General features: G+C 33.2%; 3 protein-coding genes across 4 annotated transcripts; 2 read left to right on the top strand and 1 right to left on the bottom strand.

Moving 5' to 3' along the window:
• Positions 1-1,124: 1,124 nt before the first annotated feature.
• tmem97 (transmembrane protein 97) lies at positions 1,125-4,452 on the top strand. The gene is made up of 3 exons (NM_001326398.1): positions 1,125-1,347; positions 1,437-1,581; positions 3,889-4,452. Exons 1-3 carry the CDS (start codon positions 1,234-1,236, stop codon positions 4,161-4,163), a joined length of 534 nt encoding a protein of 177 aa, NP_001313327.1. The 5' UTR covers positions 1,125-1,233; the 3' UTR covers positions 4,164-4,452.
• ift20 (intraflagellar transport 20 homolog (Chlamydomonas)) lies at positions 4,337-9,694 on the bottom strand. Of its 2 annotated transcripts, none has more exon segments than NM_001001833.2 (5): positions 4,337-5,025; positions 5,825-5,928; positions 5,998-6,083; positions 6,194-6,364; positions 9,627-9,694. In NM_001001833.2, coding segments are annotated over 4 exon segments (399 nt in total). In that variant the 5' UTR covers positions 6,321-6,364; positions 9,627-9,694; the 3' UTR covers positions 4,337-4,943.
• A 323-nt stretch (positions 9,695-10,017) lies between these two features.
• Positions 10,018-14,037, top strand: rad1 (RAD1 homolog (S. pombe)). Its single transcript, NM_200898.1, is given in 6 exon segments — positions 10,018-10,080; positions 10,714-10,918; positions 11,002-11,110; positions 11,185-11,443; positions 12,736-12,834; positions 13,204-14,037. Coding segments are annotated over 5 exon segments (840 nt in total). The 5' UTR covers positions 10,018-10,080; positions 10,714-10,723; the 3' UTR covers positions 13,382-14,037.
• Positions 14,038-16,320: the final 2,283 nt, after the last annotated feature.

The raw sequence follows: 16,320 nt of genomic DNA, 5'->3' as shown, positions 1-16,320 counted from the left end.
AGAAGCTTTGGAGAAGGATTGAATTGTATTAATAGCAAAGGGGACACAAGATGCGTCTCTTAAAAAGAGAGCAGTATCGTCTGCTAATTGGCTGATTTTTAATTCCCTTTCCGCAATGATAATTCCTTTTATGGCACTTGTTTTAATATATTGAGAAAGTACTTGAGTGGCCAAAAGAAAAAGATAGGGTGAAATGGGACATCCTTGTCTGATACCCCTCTGAAGGCTAAAACGACTTGAAGTACCAAAACAAAATTTCAAGGAGCAATTACTGTTAGCATAAAGTGTCGTGATAGCATTATAAAAAAAAATCACCAAAACCAAATTTTTTAATACAACGAAAAATAAAATTGTGCTCTACCGTGTCAAATGCTTTGTAAAAGTCTAGAAATAATATAAAACTTTCATCAGAAATAAAATCAGAATAATCAATTATGTCTAAAATTAATCTTATATTATTAGAGATTAATCTGTTTTTTAAGAAACCAGACTGCGATTCATCAATTAAATAACTCATTACCTTTTGTAATCTTTGGGCAAAAATTTGAGCTAAAATTTTGTAATCGGTATTAAGTAAACAAATTGGACGCCAGTTCTCAATATGTAGTGGATCCTTTTTGGCCTTTGGAATTAGGTTAATTAAACCTTGTGTTAAAGTAGGTGGGAGAGCACTTCGCAAAAAACTCTCTGCATAAACTTCAACCAGGAAAGGAGCTAAAGAAATAGAGAAAGTCTTGTAAAACTCATTAGTAATACCATCATTTCCTGGTGATTTATTAACTTTTAAAAGGTTTATGGAATCAATTACTTCTTTTATAGAAATAGGTTCATCACAGCAAATTTTATCACTTTCCTCTATAATTTTCAGGTCAGTTATCGAATCTAAAAAAGAGGATGTAGAAGTATCATCTGATTGACGGGTATAAAACAATTTATAAAAATTATGACAATATGCCATTGATATATCTATGAGTTGCTGCTATGGTAGTTTTACGATTGCCCCATGAGCCAATGAGCAGTTGGGAATCCGCCCACTCCAGGAATCAACCGAGCCGATTGACCAATTGGAAAACAAGGATTAAAAAGATCCGAGCCAAAGGACGAATCAGGAACAGAGGATTAACACGCTACTCTACTCTTCCCACTGACGCCAATCCACCGCTGCTAAACCACCCTGACGGAGGAACAACCTGTCGAAAACACTTAACCCGTCACTTAAACCAGACAATTAAAATGTTTCTTCGCGTCCTGGAAATCATATACTTCATTTACTTCGCCTCGCACATTCCAATTACCCTCCTGGTTGATCTTCAAGCTTTACTTCCCGAACATGTATATCCACCTGAGGTAAGTTCACACTCTCAGCTGTGTTTGTCATAGAATAAATGTAATTCTTTAACGTCAGGACTAGGTAAACATTATTATCTGCGTTACAGCTGATCAAGCTCCTGCACTGGTATGCTGGTGAATTTAAGGACCCGATGATGATGGACCCTCCTGCGTGGTTCAAGTCGTTTGTGTTCTGCGAGGCGCTCGTGCAGCTGCCCTTTTTCCCAGTTGCAGCGTACGCCTTTCTGAAGGGTCAGTTCTGCTCCGGTCAAACCATCACTCCTGTTATAATTTGTAGAAGCGATTTTTAATGTCACAACAGTGACATCTAACGGGCATAAGGCTTCATAACTAAACCAGAGTTGTATTTAAAACGACTTTTAAGCAATTTATCTACAGGGATTTCTGGAATTTTCAAAGGACTGATGTTATTCCAGACATTGAAATTCGGGAAATATTATATTGTTGTTGCCTGAGCCATGGATATCAGGGTTTTTATTGTCATATTAAATGTTTTTTTTTTATCAAAATGCTAATTTCTAACTATTTTTGAACTTTAAAAAGAGGGAAATTTATCATAACTTAAGGTTAAAACAGCTGCTATAGCAGTATTTATCAATATGTGGAGCTTTTTGGATTCTAGCAACTAATGGAAATAAGGTAAAACAGGAAATGTGTTAGGACTATTGTTATCATTTACATCCCTCAAAATTATCTATAGCTTCGTCAACTGGCAATCAAATGTAGTTACCAGGCTGTACCTTGATGGTATCTATTCAGTGCTCCAAACAACAATTGTCTTTTTTTCAGTTCATTATAGATCATGAAAATTCATCTAAGTCGGGGGATATCTGTGAAAAGTCAGGCAATTAGATATTTGGCTTAGAGTAAGTGGGAAGCATGTTTCTATACAATGCACAAGTGTCTATTTTCATGCTATTAGTACTTATTTCTCGTATCCTTTCCATGTAGTATTATTGCTTATTTATTAGTTACATGTGTTCTTTTAGGTAGGGCTAGTACCTTTTTAAAGATACTGGTACATATTGTTATGTACTAGATTGCTTTAGATCAGGGGTGCCCAAATTCGGTTCGTTGGGCCAGTATCCTGCTTAGTTTAGCTCCAACTTCCTTCAACACACCTGCCTAGTTTCTACTATACATAGAAAGAGCTTGATTAGCTGGTTCATGTGTGCTTAATTGGGGTTTAAACTAAAGTTTTGTTAAAGTTTAGTTTGGGCATCCCTGCTTTAGATAGAAGTACTTATTGCTTAAATGTTATTTCAGAATTGACTAGTAACTGCTCTATTGTTACGAGTATCAAACCACATTTTGTTACTAGTACATTCTTGCCATTGGTGAGGACTTGTTATAACAGGTTAAGTTTTTTTTTTATTACTTATTCATTAGGTGCTATTTTTTAGATGCTAGTATCTTATTTTAAATATAGCTGCAAGCAGCAAATAAAGGGCCAAGCAGTCCAAAGGCAGAATGAGCAAAGCAGTTCAAGAGCCAAAAGCAACAAGGTTAATGTTATTGTTTTTTAGCTTTTGATCAATAGGTGGCAAAGTTACAAATTTGATATGTTGTGGTCAGTGTTAGGTGACCATGAAGAACCTAAAGTTTGGTGTCAATATATTTAAGTATTGCAGAGAGACTGCCTCATGCAGTTTGGAGTTATACCAGCACTTTTGTTGAAAAAAAAATCAAGAGCTATTTATTAAATACTAGTATCTTTTTTAATTGCTACATGTAACAGTTCCTGTCTTACTAGTCTGCTTTTGGTTTTTTTTTTTTAATCAGCTTACAGGAGTCCCACTCTTGACCAAGTGCCACATTTCCTGACCTTTACTGACTGAAAAGCTGCACTTCAATGGCTTATAATAAAGGCACTACTGTCCTTTGTATAAAATTAAAATAGTTTTAACTTGACTATATTTTTCCATGAATTCAGAAGCCATCGTGAGGGCCAACAACAGATAATTTTAGATTTTTTAAATTGAAAGAATCAAGTGCACCCAGTCTTAGAAGACTGAGTCAATTTAAGTCGTTTTGTAGCTCTTGAAATTGACATTTTCCTGCCTTAGTTAACAGGTAAAACTTGGTGACTGCATAAGCAACATGAAAAAAAATAAAATGGCACTAAAAAAAAAGATTAACCATTAACAACTTGGTTAAAATATTATGGCATAGAAAAAATAAAATGTTTTGACAAATGGAAACTAAACTTAAGCAAACAAGTTAATTATATTTAATGAACATGTCATTTATTCAAGGTCATTTATAACTTTAATAGTGCAGTGAAAACTTTTATTAATATCATTTGTCTATATGTTTCCCTTTTTTTTCTTTTTGCATTTTTAATTCACTAAGATCTAGCTGTTGATTGGGAAGTGACCTAAAGATAAAGAGGAGATGCTACTGTCTATAATTAAGTTGGTATTGGGATGGGTTCTAATAAACATGATATTGGTTTAGATGCAGTGAAAGTAATCCATTGTCTTCTACTAGCTAAGGTCATATTATTCCAGCTAATTATTGTGCTCGTCTGTTTAATAGGTGGCTGCAAATGGATCAGAACTCCAGCCATAATTTATTCTGTTCATGTGGCCACCACTCTGGTCCCAATTTTAAGCCACATACTTTTCCACAAGTTTCCTTTGAGTCCACATCCGGGACCCCAAACTTTGAATGAACGTCTGACCCTGGTGTCCATTTATGCTCCGTACCTCATCATTCCCATTATGATACTGCTCACCATGCTCTTCAGCGCAACTTACAACTCACCATCTCTGAAAGGAAATGCTCCCTCAAAGGCCAAGAAACAAAGATAAATGCCAGTTCATCTTTCTACACCCTAAATTAGAGCACAGTATGTATTGATCAAATCCCAACAGGGTTGTTAGTAGTCATTATTTGATAAACGTGATTTAATATGTGCCAAATTTCTCAATTATATGTGACCATTTTTTAAGCTCTAGAAATTGTTTACCGATGACAGCAGATGTAAATGCAAAATATATTTTTATTCAAATGTTCTTCAGATCTTTATGAGCTTTGCCCAATGTTGAGATTACACATGGTAAATGTAAACAAGTAATAAATGAACTTACTTTTCCATAACTTCTACTGAAATTATTTTGGTTTGGTCCCAATAAAAATATCATGAGGATATGATATAATAAAAACGACATGGGTTCAAGTCTCAAACAGGAGTTGTAATCATACAGAAAACAATAGATTTACCTGAAGATGTCACATGATGGAATTATTTACAGTAACATGCAAATACTGTATTTCCCTATTGTAAAAAAAAAGATCAGATTTACAAACTAATTTTCATATAAATAGTATAAATAACATTTGTATATAAATAGTTTCATCTGAGATTATGATCTATGGTTGGAAAGATTACAAGGATGTGCCTCCAGGAACTGGCCATGCAAAAGCACTCAATGCTGTGAGGTTGAGGCTGAAACAGACGTCTGTTGTCTGCCATAACTGCTCAATTCAGTTCATCTAGTTTGAGACCTTGCACTTATTAGGAAGTCAATGTGAATCAAGATGCATAGCATCATTTTTCCTGTCCAGCAGAGAGAGGAAACACAGTGCTCTTATTTCTGCAGTATAAACTGATCAATGAATTCACTCTGCTCAGCTTCCACTTTCTGAAGAGCTTCATATTCTATTCGATACCTGCAAAACAAAAAGACTTTTTAGTCTTGAAGAGAAATTCAGAGCATAAACACAATGCTGTTCACTACTTGAAGTGGCTGTATGCAACATTCAGAAACCCTTGTCATAAGCAATATTGGTGGCCTAAAATGAACGGCATACAGTTCTGGGCAGATTACTTTGAAACTGTAGTCAATTGCTGATTACTGATGATCATGAAGAACTGTGGTTCATTTTAGGTAATGGTTTATGTATTTCAACTACTTTTAGATTACGAACTTTTCACTTACCAACTGATGTAACCACATGTTTATTTTGCTAGCACGCTGAAATTAATCTGTGCTCTGAATTAGTCAATTCAGTGAAAAAGATGTTCAGTGTTTTGATATTCGTTAATTAAATTCTGACCACTTACTATCTACACCTCTGATTACACAAGTTTGGGTGATATATGCTTAACCACGCCCCTCCAACAGTTACTTTGCTGTGAGTGAAAGATAAAAGGAGGAGTCCAAAATGTATGTATGTATGTAAGTATGTTTCATTATTTTAAAATGTTATATACTTCAATTCCAAGTTACAACCTAACTTTCAGAATCTGATTACGTAATGCAGATAACATGTATTTAGTTGCTAACTAGCACTGTGCACATGCCAATGCAAATGCTGTAATAGATTTATGGTGATGCTCTTTCTTTTGTTCTCTTTTAGAAGTAACAAGTTGGAAATTACCATGCAGTAACTGAAAAATGACTGAAAAATAGAACTGAAGAAAAATATCAGACCATAATGATGTATTATGATGTATTATCATATTTACCTTTCCAGTTGCATTTTCTTCTCTGCAATCAGAGCCTGAAGCTGTTGCTGCTGGGCTTCCCGTTGCTTTTCAACCGATTTCAGCAAATTTCTTGCCCCTATGGCCTGAAGGTGAACCATATATAAATACAAAACGCAAATATGCACTGCTAATAGTTTAAAACAACAACGTACCTTCATTTTTTCAGTTTCGGCTTCCTTCGCAAGTTCATCCACAAGTTCAATAAGTCCACCTACAATTTTCTGAAACTGTCCGATCTCTGTTTTCAAAAGCAAAAGGAGAAGTTATTGATCTGGACTGCAAAAAGCAAAGAAATTCAGTTAAGAGAGATAAACTTCACAATGAGATTAAAAAATAAAAAACACTTACTGTCGACAAACTCCTCACATTCCTCTTTGAGCTCAGTTGTTTTCTGGCTCACATCAGGCTCAAGTACTCGCAGTTTGTTGAGCTCATCAAAATGAAGACCAGCCTCTGCTAACGGGTCTTTAGCCATGACCAGAGGACCGTAACCTGCCTGTGTGACTCAATAATGGCTGATAATTATACAGAAACAGAAGTATGTTAAAAGAAAAATATGCATAATTTTATTGTATTCAATACTGACAAATACAGTGTTGATTTTGCAAAGTAAAATGTCTAGACGTGCCAGTATTCAATAATATATCACAACGATAATGAACATACATGCTTTATCACTTTAAAATAAGTAATAATTACTTATTGTTATTGAACTTTCAGAATGCATTTTAAGAATATTCAGTTTGCTGCTTTTGCAATGATGTTCTAAAAAACTTTTTCGCGTTAATCTGATGTACAACATGGCTAAAATGTCATTTAATTAGTTTGAAACGATGTTTTGCTCTGAACATTTATATACCAGCAGGGCCGGAGTGGGACTGCTTTTTAGCCCTGGAGTTTCAAGCCTTAGACCGGCCCACCTCAGTTCACGACTGACTATATTAAAATAACGTCATTTCTAATTTAGTTTCTAATGACAATATACAATCTTTTTCAAGGACACAGCTGCTTTAGAAGTTCAAATGTTTTTCATAAATATGAGAAGATTAAAGGGATAGCTAAATCTCCAACACTATTCTTTACAACGTCCTTTCCTGCAATATCCGAATATATATTCTGTGCAAAATTCTTTATAGATATCCAGTCCTTTGTAAGGGCGGTCACACAAAAAATAAAATATGTACACCTACATAAGTAACCCAATCAGTATTATACTAACACTAAAAATGAAAAGAAAAAAAAAAAAAAGATTATTTAGGTGAGGTTCGAACTCGGGTTGGCAGCGTTGTAACGCAACGTGCGGACCATTTGACCATTTTTTCTCCTCTTTTTAGATTTCTGATCAAGTTATGTCAGATTTATTAATGTACTGAATCATCTGATTTTCATTGAGCAGGTGTAATATTCACTAATATTAATTATTTGAATTCTTATATTCACTTAGGCGCTGCTGTCATCATTAACCTGCAGGCTGCATTTTGCTCACGGGGCTGCTAGAAAATAAATAAAAAGAGCGGAGCTGCGCCAAATAATGAATAAAAAGAGTGAGGCTATGGTCAATAAAAAAAAATTTGGCCTAGTGGCCAAAAAAAATGGACTGGCCCTCCCGGAATTCTCCAGATTAGCCAATCCGGGCCAGTATACAACTATATTGACATATACATTGTTTGTGTGTGTGTATTTGTACAAAGACACAGTTCTAATATTTTGTGCTCTATACAGAAACACAAATTTAAATTGAAACAAACAAGATGTGCTTTAACTGCAGACTGTCAGCTTTAATTTGAGGGTATTTACATCCAAATCAGGTGAACGCTGTAGGAATTACAACAGTTTGCATATGTGCCTCCCACTCGTTAATGGATCGAAAGTAATGGGATAGAATAATAATCATGAATCAAACTTTAACTTTTTAATACTTTGTTGCAAATCATTTGCAGTCAATTACATCCTGAAGTCTGGAAGTCTTCACCTGATTTGAATGTAAATACCCTCAAATTTAAACTGACCGTCTTAATTTCAAATCCGTTGTGTTGATGTATAGAGCAAAAAATGTTAGAATTGTGTTGATGTCCCAATATTTAATGTTCTCACTGTATATATACTGTATATATGTATGTATATATATATATATATATATATATATATATATATATATATATATATATATATATATATATATATATAAAATCTTTTTTAGACACTAGGTCCAATAGTACAAAAGACAATATAAACCACACAATACGTTAAAAAATACAGTTATGCCAATATTTTAAAGGTGACTGATAAAGCACCTCCATAAGCCTAGGGTTTAACATTAAAATGCTATTCTGAGAATTCTCTTATCGACAAATAAACTTATAGATCAAATTTCTCATCCAAAGCAAAAAATGATCAAACTCTTACATCACAAAATAATTCACCTGTACTACACCTAGGCATGGGACGATAACAGTTTTCAAGGTATACCATAGTTGGGAAAAGTCAAGGTTTTAAAACTGCTATAATTTTCTGCTATACAGTTCCTAAGGTATGTGTAAGATTTTTCATTAACATTTTTTGTTGTTGTTGTTTTTTGGGACAACAGTATCTCCAACAGAAAAAAATATTCAAAGATACCTGTTAAATTGTAATGAATTAAGTGTTTTTAAAATAAATAAAGACAGCAGAAGTCATGGATTCATTTGAACTTTTTAGTCTGATTTGTTAACTGCTCCTAAATATTTGAAAAATAAATATTGTGTTCAAAGGGGGGAAAGTTTTAGTTTTTTACCCAGACATTTAAAAAGAATATATTTCAGAGCAGTAATCTTAATACCGTGAAACTGATATTTTTTATTCATGGTTTTCATACTGTCAGAATCCTATACCGGCCCATGCCTAACTACACCATCTATGTTTTTAAGAGAATCTCCATACAATCATTGTATGCAACCTGGAGCTTATGGACACTTTATTTAATTATACCACAGAGGAGCTGTGTATAAAGAACTGCAATAAGTTCTAAAGAGGTTTAACTTTTAACCTGCTCCGAAAACTTTCTCCCTAGCAAATTTGCTTCAACATATAACTTTAAACGTTCCCTGTACATGTACTTTTTATCACTCATATCTTCTGTAATGACATGCCCTAAATATTTAACAGCCTTACTAGCATTTAAATTTTGCCGTGACATCATGTAAACACTCCTTTTTAACCTAACCTTTTTTATTATATTGCACATCATAGTTCTCTCTCTCTCTCATATATATATATATATATATATATATATATATATATATATATATATATATATATATATATATATATATAAACTTATTTTTATCACATGTTAAAGCAACTCTTTATTCCACCACACGAAGATAATACAATATAACGTGATAAATGCTTTAGCAATGATAAACAAAACAATCTGATTCCATCATGACAATCTCTTGCAATAAAGCATATCCCAATTCACAATGAGCTAGCTAACGGATTAGCTAGTTAACGTAGCAGGTTCATTTGAAGTAACGTTACATGAAACTACCACAGTCGTTACATTGCACCAACCACGTAAGCGTAGAGTATGTTTACTTAAAAGAAGAGGTAGAGATGCTATTGTTCACAAAATTCGCTTTGTTGCTGATATGGTCTGGTTGCCATTGAGATAGATAAACACAAACAAACAAACAAACCAGCTGGGAACTCCACAATCTTATTAAACTGTATATACAATATTTACAATTACTGAACAAAATGGCACTTTATAAAGTAAAATAAACTAGTAAATGTCATAACCCTACCTGACTTTTGTTTGGTTATGTGGCACTTCTGTTGGACCGACCGACCGCTTCCTCGCATCTGTCTGGCGACGGCCCGTCCAACTCGTGATGAAACGGAGGGGTGTACGAGTGCATCTTAAATATATTTATGTTTGAGATCTCGCCTTCTTTAAATTAAATAAACACCCTTATGTCTCATAAATAACTGAATAAGCGGTTATGTTATCTGTTTTGCAATAGTGTAGTAACACAAATTCATAGCCAACTTTAAAAACCTACCCCCTCCTAATACTGTAAACGTTTATGTATGAACTCGTCCTGCAGTTCTGCATCAGACCCATATGCGCGCGCGAGACAACTGATGGGAAGCTAAACTTAGTCAAAATCACAAGAAGAAGAGCTAATGGCAACAATTTAAGGGCGCCAAACTCTAAAATGATATTAATTTGTCATATTTCATATATCTAACAGGTGAGTTCAGCAACAGGAACATGTACTGTGTATGTTTAATGTTCGCCCTTTCACGGCCTGACGCCATTTTAGCTAACTAACTTAGTAACGTTAGTAACTTACAACTAGTTGCCAATATTATGTTTATTAATTCTCGTCACAATTTGTAAACAGCTGATAGAAACTTGTTCATGTTTCTGTTAAAGACATTTTCAAGTTCATTAGAAAAATTAACATTCAGATATCTCGTTTTTTTAATAAAAGACGGCGACAATACATTTTTCTGTGTTTAACTTGTTTTTAATTGTTATGGATTCCATATTTTAGTATTATAATTGACAATTATGATTATGTTTGCATTCAAAATAGAACATAGTAGCCATTCTAGCACACATTTAAACAACATTAGTTTTACTTACAAAACAAGTTAGAAAAAATAGTACAAAACAAATATGAAAATGTTAAAACTTCAATCTGATATGCAAATTTGATGTTTTTTTTTTTCCATTTAACGATTGTTATCTGTAAACTATTGGACCAAATACTGCCTACATTCTTTAATTAAATTTAATATTTTAACTTTTCTGTGAATTTATTGTATACAATATTTACTACTTATTTATTTAACATTTCTACTTTGAAATGTCATTACAGATGTAATAACATGCCTCTGTCAACTCAGTCCCAATCCGATGTTGACCAGTACATCCTGATAGCCAGTTTGGACAATGCAAGGAATCTGTCCAACATCCTAAAAGCCATCTCTTTCAAGGATCATGCCATCTTCAATGCAACACAGAATGGGTTGAAAGTCACAGTTGAGGACTCCAAATGCCTTCAGGCCAATGCATTCATTCAGGTTGATGTTAGCAGACAAATTCAGACACTTTCTGCTGAGAACAGTTGAATCTTTAAGCATATTTGTGTATTTTCTGACATCAGGCTGACATCTTTCAAGAATACATCATCAAAGAGGATGCAGTTGGCTTTCAGGTTAACTTAACTGTTCTTCTCGATTGCCTCACCATCTTCGGGGGAAGCACAGTGCCAGGTGTGTATTACAATTGTGATCCAGTCTTTTTTTGGGAAATGTAACATAATCTTTGTTTTTATTTTATCATTAAGGTGTGTGCACCGCCTTGAGAATGTGCTACAATGGATATGGATATCCACTAACTTTGTTCCTGGAAGAAGGTGGTGTGGTCACTGTATGCAAGATTAACACACAGGAGCCCGAGGAGCCCATAGACTTTGACTTTTGCAGTACAAACGTGACCAACAAGGTGATTCTGCAGTCGGACAGTCTTAAAGAGGCTTTCTCTGAGCTGGACATGACCAGTGAGGTTCTGCAGATTACCATGTCACCGAGCCATCCTTACTTCAGGTACAGTAGTTATGAACATGACATGTTTGAAGTGGTTTAAATAAGGGATGTCCAGATCACGTTTTTTTTTTTGTTTTTGCCTCCGAGTCATTTGATTTTGAGTATCTGCCAATACCGAAACTCGATCTGATACTTTTATAATGCATTAAAAAAATAAAGAAGAGCAAAGAAATAAATCCAGTATGTTCCTTATTTTTTATTTAGTTCACTGTATTTTAACATTTAACAAAGATCACTTCTGTGAGGTAGCTTGAACAATCAAGTAATAAGTAACATAAATTCTTCACTTTTGGACTTAAGTGCAACATTAAATATTTAAAAAATCTAATATTAAACCAAAAAGCACCTTATCTTAAAATACTCAGCAGGCAACGCTGCTGTTTCTGTGTGAAGTTAAGAAAGAGGTCTAACTCTGTGACATCGCATAACAATATATGTGTTAAAAAAAAACAAATATATATATATATATATATATATATATATATATATATATATATATATATATATATATATATATATATATATATATTGATCTTGACATCTCTAATTTAAATGTTTATTTTTTTTCCATCTGATAAAAAAATGCTTACAAGGTTTCTTTTATTTTTATAAAAAATTGAAAAATCACAGTACATTTGTGAAATCTTCCCACAATTTACAGTATGTGTTTGCATTGTGATATTTAAGAATGCTGTTCAGTCCTGTGATGGCAAAGCTCAACTTCCAGCACAATGTGTCCAGTCTTCCACATCTCATGATCCTCCAGAAATCATTCAAATGCACTGATTTCCTATTTAAGAACAGTATAAGATTTTTTAGAAATGGTTATTGATACAGTTTTTGTTTAATGGAAAGCTCAAATGAAAAGCATTTATTTGAGGATAACGTTATTTATTTTGATAAATGCAGGTCAGAATATGTTTTCCACTTTTAAACCTTTGGTGATATGATATAAGCATTCAGGGTTTTTTTAACAAATGAAAAAAACAAACAAAAAAATTTGCGGTTTGTTTTTTATTTATTTATTATTAACTAATTTAATGCATTTTAATTAATTTATTTATTTGAATATATGGTTCAAATAGAAAAATAATAAATGTAATTTTATATAATGTAGGTTAAGTGTTTATGTTATTAATTCATATAATTTTGTGAAAAATATTTATTTTTGACTCAGAATAAAAGCAGGACACATTTATATGTGCAAGGAAAAATGATCTGAAGCTGCTTTGTACTTTTTTTGCTTTCGTGCTTGTAAAAGCTTTTAAAAACATTTTTCCTTTTCTTCCTAGATTATCCACATTTGGTAATTCTGGAAATGCCCATTATGATTATCCCAAGGACTCAGACATGATGGAGCTGTTCCAGTGTACAAAAATACAGACCAACAGGTAGCAAAACAGACTAACTTTTCACAGTTGCCTTTTGGTTCTCTTTTTGTTTAGTCCAGATCAAAAACAAAAATGATATGGTTAATCCAGGTTCACTTAGAACTCAGATGACCATTTTGTTCACCTAAAGATGCCAAACATAATGAACCTGTACTTTAGTTTGGTCAATGTTTGCAATTGTTCCACATTTCAATATATGGTGCCTGGTCGTCTATGATCCCTGCTTGACAACAGACATCTAGTGATGTGAGAAATGCTGTTCAGCAAATTGCAGTATCATTGCTAGTACAATATACTGTACTCTGGTACAGTAAAAGCAAAGTAAACAAAGTCACTAAGATTTATTCACTCTTACATTTATTCTCAAAGGTATAAGATGTCCCTGTTGAAACCGTCCACAAAAGCCTTGGCCCTGTCCTGTAAAGTGTCGGTCAGAACTGACAGTCGAGGCTTCCTCTCTCTACAGTATCTCGTGAGGAATGACGACGGTCAGATTTGTTTTGTGGAGTACTACTGCTGCCCGGATGAAGAAGTGGAGGAGGAATAGGTTCATGCATGATGATCTCCTTTTTTAGGTTTAATAATGTATATAGTTTGTCCTGCACTAATGTTATCATTTATTAAAAATAAAATATAAAGTAATGTCATAAACCAAATAAACTTCTATCATTGAAGAGATAGTTCATCCTAAAAGAAAAATGTACTTTCCAATTTACTCACCCTCAAGTGTTTCTGTTTTTAAAACATAAAAAGATATTTTGAAGAATGTTGAAAATTAGTAGACAACTGGAATCTTCTAGTTTCCAAGATTTTTTTTACAATTTTCAGTTGCATTTAACTGAGGAAAGAAATTTAAATATGGTGGAACAAGTTGAAAGTGAATGAATGATGACAGATTAATTATTTAGGGTGAATTATCCCTTTAATTAGAAACATTCTATTAAGTTTGGACGATTCCCTGTGTGATCGGCAGGGGGCGCGAGGGAATTGTATGTTAGGCTTTTACTGGAGCAGCCTGATGTTTTAATAAATATGAAATATATATGTTAAAAATAGACATGTTTTCAATTCTGCTTTTAGTATTCTCCTAAATATGTGTCTGTGTATTCACATTTTATGAATGTTCCAGCCCACAAAGTACAATTTCAATTGTTCCTTGTATATTTACAGTCATCTAAATGATTAGAATACAACAAATAAGTTAATCTGTTGTCTCAGCCTGTAAATGTTTAATGCGTCTTCATTTTCTTCCACGAACGCGTTGTGAGGCAAACAGGCGGCTTGATGTTGATTCCGGCTGAAAGACGGTCCCAGAACTGCGCGCGCTCGAGCGGCCGCCTCGCTCGCGACCAATCGCTTCTTCACTCGCAGCTGTTGAGGCAACACTGTTTCCGGGCAGAGGAGCATCACAGGAGCAAAACAAGCGCACTTCTGTCGCCCTCTCATCTCAGCGGGTTCCTGCCCTGATGCATGAGTTGCTCACTGAAGCTGCAGAGAAACCCGCCAGAAACAGGCCAGCTACTGCAAATTATACATTTATATCGACACTCTTACAAATGAAGCTGCCAATGGTTCCATTAACAACTTTTACATTTATAAGGTTCATGAACATAAAAATGTTCTTTATTGCTGAAAATTATCATTTGGATTATGAAAATGGATATTTGAAGCGCTATTCAAACCCAAAAAGGTTTTTTTTTATGGCATTACTAAAAATCTTGTTTTGTTTTTGCTTCTTTCTGCCATCTTTATTTTTAAGAATGATCAGCTCTGTTTAAGGCTACAACTAAGAATAAGGTGTGAAAAATGTCTTAAATTTCAAAAACTGACTTTTAGGCCTTAAAAAGTCTTAAATTCACTTAACTATTTTGTTGTAGGTCTTAAATTATGTTAAACAGGTCTTTATTTTTCTGTGTCTAAGTTAAACTACCCAATCACCAATAATCCATCTCAAAACTTTGACATGTGATTGGTGAAATGGAATGGAATAAATCTGAAAAATGCATAATTATTTATCATTATTGGCTCAGTATATTTTTTTATTACAAAATTTTATCAGAAAGGACATAATAGGTTTATCAAAAGTGAAAGCAAAGACATTTAAACCGTCAAATCAGTTTTGACAAATGCTGTTCATTTGTGCTTTCTAAAAACCAAGAATAAAGTTGTTTTAGTTTCTAAAAAAAAAAGTTCAACATTGGAAATATTAAGAAGTTTTTTTGTGAACATATTGTAAGGATATCTGATCATGGAGACACTGAACACTAATAATGTAATGAGTAATCAGACTTAAAGTTCTTTGTCAAGCATTGCCATCACATGAGTCAATGACATATTAAAATGTATTATAGAAAAGCAGTTTTTAAAGTTGTTATAGTAATTCCCAATATTATTATTATTATTAAAAAAAAATGCAGCATTGGTGAAAAACAAGTTCAGAAAAATAAAACAATTACCGACCCCTTATCTTTGAGCATTAGTGTATGTTTACAGTACAGTCATATATTATAGCTACGCATGTGGGCTTATACTTTCCACATCTTGTAAGATAACCCAATTTTCCCTACATATGGAAAACAACAACAGATTCAGCAAAACCTACTAAAACATGTGAGGTTTCAACTTAAACGCACTGTACCACATCTAAGGCAACACTTAAGGTGTAAATATATATATATAAATATATATATATATATATATATATATATATATATATATATATATATATATATATATATATATATGTATATATGGTTTGTTTGCATTGACAGTTCCATAAAGAGTCTTTAACACCACTGGAAGCTACTCGTTACAAAAATAAATAAAAATGCAGTTGAGACAGTTTATTTGAATTTAGTCTAGCTGAATTGTTACATTATTTCCCCATGATTAAAAATACAAAAAGTACAATTAAAAAGTAAATTATAATTATATAAACGATTAACATTTTATCAAGATCATGCAGAAGTGCGCTCCTTTTGCGATTGTTTTAGAACTTCCAATTCAGATGCCTATATGAGAGAAATGACAAGGGATGATAAACAGCAGAAAACAGTCAAACTACTTGTTCTGCAAACAAGTGTCTTCGTGACTATACAGACAAAGCAGAATAATACAATAAGGAAATATCAGTTGCAGCATAAAAAGCTGTTTTTAACTAAAATTTAGGACCTGTGAGGGGATAAACACTAGTAGGATTTTTTTCTAATGTGAAAGGAAAAGATTTTACTGTCATCAAAGTATTCCAATTTACCTATTTCAGCCACATATTTTAAATAATGTATCAAAACAAGCAAACTGGTTTTATAGGTGCACTTTTTTCAACATAACATTTCTAAACATTGCTAAGTATATGCAATAATTCTCTCCAGGTGATTGTTCTCACCTTAAATAAATTACTTTTAAACAAATGCTATTGTAAGGAAGATAATTAAACTATAGGCAAACAGAGTTAAACATTAAACTATTTGCTTAAAGTTTCTATTG

Source organism: Danio rerio, chromosome 15 (genome assembly GCF_049306965.1).
Source record: "Danio rerio strain Tuebingen ecotype United States chromosome 15, GRCz12tu, whole genome shotgun sequence".
Taxonomy (NCBI): domain Eukaryota; kingdom Metazoa; phylum Chordata; class Actinopteri; order Cypriniformes; family Danionidae; genus Danio; species Danio rerio.
The sequence above is the reverse complement of the archived record's forward strand: the minus strand, read 5'-3'. Positions and strand labels throughout refer to the sequence as shown.